Source organism: Prosopis cineraria, unplaced genomic scaffold (assembly GCF_029017545.1).
Source record: "Prosopis cineraria cultivar Desert tree isolate PC_DT_omini unplaced genomic scaffold, ASM2901754v1 PC1328, whole genome shotgun sequence".
In the NCBI taxonomy this organism is placed as follows: Eukaryota; Viridiplantae; Streptophyta; class Magnoliopsida; order Fabales; family Fabaceae; genus Prosopis; species Prosopis cineraria.
In genome coordinates this window covers 21,573-30,519 of record NW_026556653.1, presented here as the reverse complement: position 1 = coordinate 30,519, position 8,947 = coordinate 21,573, and the positions used below count along the sequence as shown (strand labels likewise).

The window sequence follows — 8,947 nt, the reverse complement described above, 5'->3', positions numbered from 1 at the left end:
AATATTTATTATATTTTGTATTATAACCAGTTTATTATATTTGTTAATAATATACTGTTTATATTAATGATAAACCCTTTGTAAATTTTTAAATTTTTAATGATAAAATACTTATATATTAATGATAATTCTCTTATATATCGATGTAAACTAGTTGCACTATCAAATTTTAAAAAATTTAGTCTATAATTTTTTAGTAAATGATTTTTTTTACCAGCGAACCAATTTATGTTAAATATTATAAGTTTATTTTCTTGCCATATTTTGCCATTTGTCATGCATAATAAAGAGGAAATTATCAATGTGACTTATTTTTTGACAAATTTCCAAATTCTTATAGAAATCTTTGGATAAATATTTTCATACAAAATTTCATAAAATAATTGCATGGCCGGAAAAAATATAACTTTTTCTCATATAGCAAGAGACTGCGAAGATATGTAAGTTTGAAGACAAGACAAAGACAAAAATATGTTTAACTATTTTTTATCTTTCTAGTTGTTTTTGACCAAAAATACTTTTAAAAAATATTGTGTGTACCTCATGATCACCTGTATTGGAGAATTAAAATTAGGAACAGTAAAATTGATGTAGATAGCATGTCCGTGATTTCAGTCAAAATACTGACTATGATAGAAGTAATATATTTTATGAACGAAGCACAGAGTTCTCAGGCAAATTATAGTTAAAAAAATAATACGAGGCTCTGGAATCTAGATCGAGTTTGAACTTTGAACATTGAATCATATCACTTTTTTAACTAACCCAATATAATATAATTATATATAGGGTTGACTAAGTCATCGATATGTGGAATACACATTTCATATTTGACTAATGCACGAAATATGTTTAGAGATCTCTCACTCTCACAACACAATATGAATAGATAAAGAGATATGGAAAGATTACATCACATAGATTATTTTTATTTTATGTTTATTTTTAAAAATCTCAAATTTAACAAAATTAAAGCTAAAAATCTAAATTAAACTTAAACAATCTAAATTCTATTACTGGCGTGATATTTAATTACTGTTTGATTGATCGAAGCTTATTGCTATGATTGAATTGATCAAGTAGAAAGAATTTAATATCTAAGAAACAAAATTATATGTTCAAAGCTTGTGCACGTAAAAAAATTAATATCTCATATAGTCAATATTATAATTAAAAAAGAACAGGATCAAGTTGCAATATTAAATAGTAATATTATATAATTGAAAGCAAGAACTGTTCAATGAGGAAAAATTATTAAAACAAAGGTATCAGATTATAATTTGAAAGTAACTCGTGGTGATTTAATATTGAAATTTGAAAGCTTGGCTTTGTTTCTATTTTCTTTTTTAAAATAAATATGTTGAACATAATATTTTCTTCCGAAGAATTTTCGACAACGTTCAATAAATATTTGCTGAGTAATATTCAAACTCAATCCTAGTAATCAAATAAAAATTTAAAAAGTAAAAAGAAAAGTAAACATTAAAAAAACAAACCGCACCTTACTGGAATAGTTGACCTAATTTTTTCCATTTTTTTATTTACTTAATTAATTATTCAACAAAGTTAAAATATATGAAGTTGCAATCAAATTTTCTTTCTTATTCTTACAATGCATATGAAATTTCTTGTTGGTGGTTTTAACCCAAAACCAACAAATCATTGTAAGTTAATTTTTTTCTAAATCAAACCACAGGTAAGTTGTTAGAGTTTTTATAATTAAGTTTAATAAATAAAATACACCAAACAATCAATAATTCAAAAACCATTGAGTTAACACATGTTGGTTGGGTTAATGGGAAGGGATTATTTTTTGGGAAAAATTATAAACAGGGACCTAAAAAAATTAATAATAACCATTGAGGATCATCTTGAAATTGAATTCAAGTAATAGGATCTTTTTCTGCAATTTACAAATTATTGTTATGACCAAAATACCCTTAAAAATAAGTGACAAAATGTGCATTTTAAATATAAATGTTTTAGTTTACAATACAAAAAAAGGAACTATATTGCTAAGAGTTTGGTTGATAATACAATAAAATGATATCATGTAATTCATATGAGCTACTTTACCTAATGTAATAAAGCTTGTTATTATCGTACAAAAACGGACTATAATTGTGAAATACAATTTCAAATATTTTGTAATTCTAAATGATTATTACTGCTTTTCATAGGTCCTTAATTATAATTTTTCCTTATTTTTGAAAGCTAAGGTCATAAGCACAAATCATGTAGATGGAGAAAATCGCATTGGGAGATTAATATATTAAATATTACATGAAAATAATTCAAAAACCATCTAACATTAACCACTTTTTAAAAGGTTTCAGGTATATTAAATTACATTGCAACAGAAAAAAAGGTATATTAAATTATTTTGACGGCTATATTATTACACGGTGAAGTATAATATCTTAAGGGAGGCAAAACATGACATACTAAACCAGTCACACACCAGGACCACTGCTAATATGTTTAGTTGAATTGGCCAAAAAGAAAAAAAAAACAATAAACGATGTTTAGTTGAACGTTGTAAAACATTTGGGAAGATTTAACTCTATTTAAGCTTAATAATGCTTAAATTTAGATTAATTAGTGGAATTGCAAATATCATATAGTTATATAACCATGTTTACTGCTTAGACATAGATCACTTGTAGATTGCTTCGGTTGGTCTTATTAATTATATTTGATCCAAAACTAGCAAGTAATTCTAAGTTAGATTTTCTTTTTTAAAATAATTGTTTTGAAGTAGAGAATGCCAGGTATCATCGATTTTTTAAAATAAAGCGAAGGGACCAAGAAGGTGTGGCATGGACTGTAGGTTTTCTGGGTCTTTTAAGTACGTGACCAGGATTCAATTCATGAGCAGTATGTATGGAAAAACATTTATTGGAAAGAATCAGCCCCTTCAATGGAATCCCAGTACCTTGAGGAATTAGTTTCAGGGACTCCCATTGGGGATACACCAATGTCTTACAACTGCTAAACCACTCACATACCAGTACCACTGCTAAAACATATACCAATGCCAAAATGGCTAATAAATAACAAAATCAAAATAGGAACTCATAGTCATGTAATAATCTCTCCAGTCTCAAATGGAAGGACCATGAGTTGACAATACGAAGAAAATAGGCAAGAACAGGGAAAGAAGCAAGGATCCAGATGAAACGGAAAGCATAGAAGATACAGCAGAGTTGCCCAGAGATGATGATGATGATGGTGCTGCAACAAAACAGTTGATGATTCACTCGGATATAAAGGCATGTTAGAAGTATTTCTTTGTTTTGTGCGGATCACTCCTAATATATATGTTTATTTTTATGATTGATTCATGTATACCTAAGAATCTCAGTCTCTAGTAAGATCAAAACAAAAGGATTCTTTAGAATTTCTCAAGTATAATCTGTAAATGAAGTCTGTCATAGAAATACATCGAGACAATGCAACATAGAAACTAGTTTTATTTTAAAAACATGACTGAAAACTCACATTCTTTTAACAATCAACTCAGATTATTGGCATTATTTTGGGTTCCTTTCAATGATTGACTTAATTTTTTGTCTCACTTCATCATAAAAATATATCAGATGTGCACAAATATTATGAATGTAATTCTATCTTGTCCCTTCTCATGTAAAACTATATAATCTTACACAGTGTTACCCTGAAATTGAACAAAGAATTGTTCAGAAACTTGAATAACAACAGAAGTAGTAGAAAATCAAGCATCTACAAACCTGAAGGAGGTGGCGAAATTGGATGGCTTGGTAATTTTAATCCAGGATTATTGTGGAAACTGTAAAGTGGAACATGATAATTGGCAAAATGTTTACATGTGATCCTACAAATGTAGCCATGAAAGTAAACAAAATTATTTGTACCAACCTCGAGGTAGTAAAAGCTGAAAAAGAACCATTGACTGGGATATCTCCCGTTAACTGATTGCTTGACAGGTCACTAAGTTTCACAATGATCATACTGTCAGGATACAATCTTTAAAAAATTTAAGAAGATACAACTAAATATCTAAATTTGCATTAGCTTATGGAAAACAAGCTTGTAGGAGTAACACACAGGACTTGCAGAGAGAAAATGGTAGTCAGAGTCATGGGAATGCTTCCTGACAAGCTGTTGTTGTTCAGACGCCTGTTTCAGAGGGCACAAAGGATCAATATTTTTTGATAATGAACTAATGGAACAGTGCAGAGCATAATATTAGAGCTGGAAATGAATAAAATGGAAAATCACATTAGGATTTAACAAACACAGCAGAAACCCTCACCATCAACTTCAAATGATTAAGCATTCATTCAATAATAATCATTGTTGTAATTAAATGAGCTTAACACTATAAAAACAAGCAAATGAAATGTGTAGATCAAAGAGATTAAGGAAAGCATGACTTACAGAAAGCGAAGCCTTGGAAGGTTGCCCAATGTGTCTGGAATGGGACCATTTAATCTGTTCAAGTAAAGATCCAAGCTCACCAAGTTTGTCAAATTTCCAAGCTCGTCTGGAATTGTTCCTGTTAGATTATTGCCGTAAACTTCCCTGCAGTACAAAACAACAAAAGTTAGCCATTAGAAAACCATATTCAAAACATCAGAAACCATAGCATGCAAAGGATTGAACCCTTGAAATCTACCAGTAGTGGATGGTTCCAGGTTGTGAAATTTGAAACAAACAAGCAGATAGCATTTGCTTAAGATTTGAGAAACACAGCTATTGTTGCTTGCACTGGTATCAAAACGATTAACTCTAGTTTATTTAGGGTGCTCAAATCATTCATTAAAAACAACCCAAGATTTTATACATCAGAAGCCAGAAGTAGACATAGATGATTAAGGATCAGAAACTTATCTGACTTATCTTCAGGACAATAAAGAGGACAAAAAGAGAATGCTTCATCATAACAAGTCGTTATTAAGAGGTGAGTCTAGGTGGTCTTGAAATCTCAGGAAATTACACCGGAAGTTTTAAGCTTCTGTTAGTGAATTAAGAAATATGTTTATAGCCAGCCTACTTAACTAGCAGTATTGTCAATAAGACCATCTTTCAAGAAGCTACTGAAGAAGAACAGAAAAGAATAGCAATAAGAAACATTTCTTAAACAACATATTAGTATCAGAAAAACGAGGCAAATCAAGTCACCAATAAATCAAATTCTCAACTCACAAGTACTGCAAATTAGAAAGTTGACCGAGTTGTGGAACAAGTTGACCTGAAAGGTATGCATTTGCAAGATCACTGTGACCAAAAAAAAAAAAAACACAAATTAATTAAACTGTGTGTAGCAATAATCTTAATTAATTAAGGTCAAAAGCACATAAGTTACTTACACACGGGTCACGCTATTGTCACTGTTGCAAGTAACATTATACCAAGTGCAGGGATTTGGAAGGGTAGCATCCCAACTTTGGAGAGCATTATAAGGATCAGCCAAGTTGATCCTCCATGCATGCAGCGCATCACCTGTCTTAGAGAAAAGCAAATTTTAGGCGACACCATACTTAATATCTAATCATGCTTTGTCTTATACAAGGTAAACACAACCACAAGTTACATCTATTTATGGGAACAAAGAAATGTAAACAATGAAAAAAGAAACATGAAGGCCAGCTTGCTAGAGATCATCCACAAAAAATTAGAATCAACTATACCCTCTAGGCCCAAACTACAAACCAGCAGTAAAAATGAAAAGAAATTTAAAATTGAACTTGCCACTTTGTGATCAAGGAAACACAGTACGAACGCAAGCTGAAATATTTCCCAAAATGAAAGCCTGGTCATTAGTATTTCCTATGGTCCATTAGATTTGGATACAATGAGTGGCCTAAATTTACTCTCTCACTAAGTTTCCAAATTATAACTATTAGATTTCATCAATACTTGAAAATTATTACAGTTCCTCCTAATTTCCTTTCAAAAATTCAAAACAACCCTTAAATCAGGACCCTCCTTATGTATGCCCTCCCCTCCAAAAATTTGAGATTTGGCGCTTTATGACAAACTCTTTGAGAGCGGTTTGATTAAATCAAACTGTTGTTATCATATCATGTGGGACATTTATTGAGTGAGTGAATTCATGCCACTCCGGATCCAAATCTTTATCAGTACTAGTAGTATTTATGACTTAACCCAGAATTAAGCAACAACGTCTGCAACGAAGCTCATTTAAAGCATGGATTCAATATTGGGAACAAGATATTTCTGAAATAGTAATTAAAACCCCCATAGAGTATTTTGAAAAGTCATGACTCACCTTCCACATTGCCAGAAACATTCAGCACCAAACCAAACGCTGAAATCGCCAGAAGAAGAAGAAACGAACCCATCGCAGGCGTAGTCACTGGCTTCGCATCTCCGATCTTCTTTCGCTACATTTCCGAGAGCTTCAGCTATGTTATATACACTAAATTGGTATATAATAGCGTATATTTTTGTCTTTGGAAGAATTGAGAATGTCGATTCGTCTTCCATTGCTGCGGAATATTCAAATTTCAAAGTCAGCCTTCATAAGAATTGACTCTGTCCTTTGGGTTAAAAAAAATTATTAAGACTCGACTTTGGCCCCACTTGGCGGAGATGCAAGAGTAGAAATGAAGAAAAAAGCATATTGTGCTGCTGAAGAAAAAAGTAATAACTTTAAACTGATAGACAGCAGAAAAATACAAAAGGCTCCTTAGATCAGTTTGTGGTACTGCCAGGCATGTTTGTACTAAAGGAGTTTCAACTTTCAACACACAAACTAAGAGAGAAGATGAGAGAAACATGCATCCTACATCTTTTGTATACCTTATTTAAAGAAAAAAATGTTTAATTAATTATAACATCTTCCTTTAATTCAAGTGATCCATTGAAAAAATTTTATATTTTGAATTATGTGATTGGTTAAAAGTATTTTATATTACAAACTAACTCAAGTAACAAAATATATTCAAAAAAAAAGTAACAAAATATATTTCCTTTACTTAAGTCATGAAAAATTTAAATTTAAATTTTCAAAATAATACAAAACCACTAATGCACATGTTTTGTTATTTGCTAGTAGCAAATTTTATTCTTGAATTAGGCGTGAAACATTACAGTCGACCTTAAACTCAACAAAAAATTATTCATATCTCTTAACTTTAAAGTTTTTTTTTTCTATCACCCTGCTATTTAATTTGTCCATTTTTCCATTAGTAGGCCCACCTTTAAATTTTTTAAAATATTTTTATTATAAAATATTACTTGTAAGTCCTAAATTACTTTTTTATATTTTTATTCTCTCTTCTCTCTCTTGGCCGGCTTTGAAATTGGGAAATTATCATGATAGGCTTCAAAAATGGTGAGCTATAATAATCCAATTGAGTATAATATGATGTGCATTAAACACCCTTTGAACTTTCACTCCCAGCCACTCCAACCCTTCCCTAAACCTCACATTCCTTGCTCTTGGACTTGAAAATGAAAACACTAAAGCTAGCACTACTCTATTATCCTTCTTCACATTCAACCTCATTTTCACGATGTCCGCAGCAAAAATATGGCGAAAGTTGCTTGCACCTCTAACTTTTGGCAAATATCTTCGAACATGAACATAGCAGGTGTCTTCATGTTCAACCTCCCTTTGAATGGCATTGCTTGCATCTCTGACTTTGGCCTATCTTTACTTCTCTCCATGTCCTTCTGTCCTCCCTCTCCATCTTCATTAGTGGCAAGCATTTGTGAGTGGTTTACCATGAGTCATAATATGTGCTTCACGAAATTCACGACTACATTCAGGTCCATGCATGACTATATGTCATGGTTCACCAACATCAATGCCTAGTTCATCACCATCCTAACAATTATATCTTCTTCATGATCAACTGTGTGTGCCCAATTCTAGAACAACTTCTTTCATCCCTCCATTCTCTCTCTCTTTGTTAAGTTTAAAATCTCACTTCCAAAGGGTGAGAGAGAGAGATAGTAGCGTGTCGTGTGTGGTGATGAGGCCATTAATTGCTGAGAGAGGAGGGGGGGGGAAAGAGAGAGTGGAGGTGGGTGGCGAGTGATGTGACAAAGGTGGGGGAAGATTGGAGATGGGTGTTAGTGAACATATCATCACCAGTGACACTAGTCTTAGCTTTAAACATGGTGATGATCCTGCATAATGAATGTGGTTTGGAAGCCGCACTGGTTCTAATATGAAGCTGAGCTGTAGAGATGAGAAGAATGATGAAGAGGAGACGAGTACCTAAGAAAGGGAGAGGAGGGAGAGAGGGGAAATATTTTAAAAATTTAATGGTGGGACCCACTTTAAATATTTTACAATAAAAATATTAAAAATTTACATGTGAGCCTTACTAATGTAAAAAATGAATGAAGGAAAAGGCAGGGTGATGAAATAAAGAATTTATAAAATTGATGATATAAGTTACCCTTTCTTGAATTTAGGGTTGACTATGATCTTTCATGTCTAATTCAAAGGCAAAAATAATCCTTAACCCATCATTAAAAGCTAAAAACTAAATTTTAATAAGAGTGTAAGTAAAGAGTTCAGAGTTAAATTTGAGTGAAAATGGGTTGATCTTATCTACCTTTATAGGGGTTTTTCAAAATAAAAATCCTGAAATATTTAAAAGATATTCTTTTTTTATTCTCCAGAATATTATGGGATTTTTTTTATTTTTCAAAACATTATTAAAAACATAATCACCAAACAAAAAATTTTTTTAGTAAGAGTGTAAGTAAAGAGTTCAAAGTTAAATTTGAGTGAAAATGGGTTGATTTTAGCTCCCTTAATAGGGTTTTTCAAAATAAAAATCTTGAAATATTTAAAAAGTATTTTTATTTTTTTATTTTCTAGAATATTATGGGACTTTTTATTTTTCAAAACACTATTAAAAGCATATCACCGAACATTTTTTTTTTTTACTTGTTTGTTCCAAAAAACAAGAAACTTGTTCTC

The 8,947-nt window shown here is 31.2% G+C and overlaps 1 protein-coding gene across 1 annotated transcript; it reads right to left on the bottom strand.

Moving 5' to 3' along the window:
- Positions 1-2,882: 2,882 nt before the first annotated feature.
- On the bottom strand, positions 2,883-6,549 carry LOC129299855 (BRASSINOSTEROID INSENSITIVE 1-associated receptor kinase 1-like). The gene is made up of 8 exons (XM_054938328.1): positions 6,275-6,549; positions 5,352-5,484; positions 5,188-5,259; positions 4,420-4,563; positions 4,087-4,158; positions 3,898-3,969; positions 3,750-3,808; positions 2,883-3,234 (listed from the first exon to the last, which is right to left on the bottom strand). Exons 1-8 carry the CDS (start codon positions 6,345-6,347, stop codon positions 3,104-3,106), a joined length of 756 nt encoding a protein of 251 aa, XP_054794303.1. The 5' UTR covers positions 6,348-6,549; the 3' UTR covers positions 2,883-3,103.
- Positions 6,550-8,947: the final 2,398 nt, after the last annotated feature.

Bases quoted from the DNA above. Each gene is read 5' to 3' on its own strand.
- LOC129299855 (XM_054938328.1), bottom strand. From the start codon at position 6,347: ATGGGTTCGTTTCTTCTTCTTCTGGCGATTTCAGCGTTTGGTTTGGTG. The intron at 4,159-4,419 runs GTAAGTCATGCT...CCTCTGAAACAG, and splicing joins CTTCCAAGGCTTCGCTTTCT to GCGTCTGAACAACAACAGCT. The intron at 3,235-3,749 runs GTTTGTAGATGC...GTTTTGTTGCAG, and splicing joins AATTTCGCCACCTCCTTCAG to CACCATCATCATCATCATCT.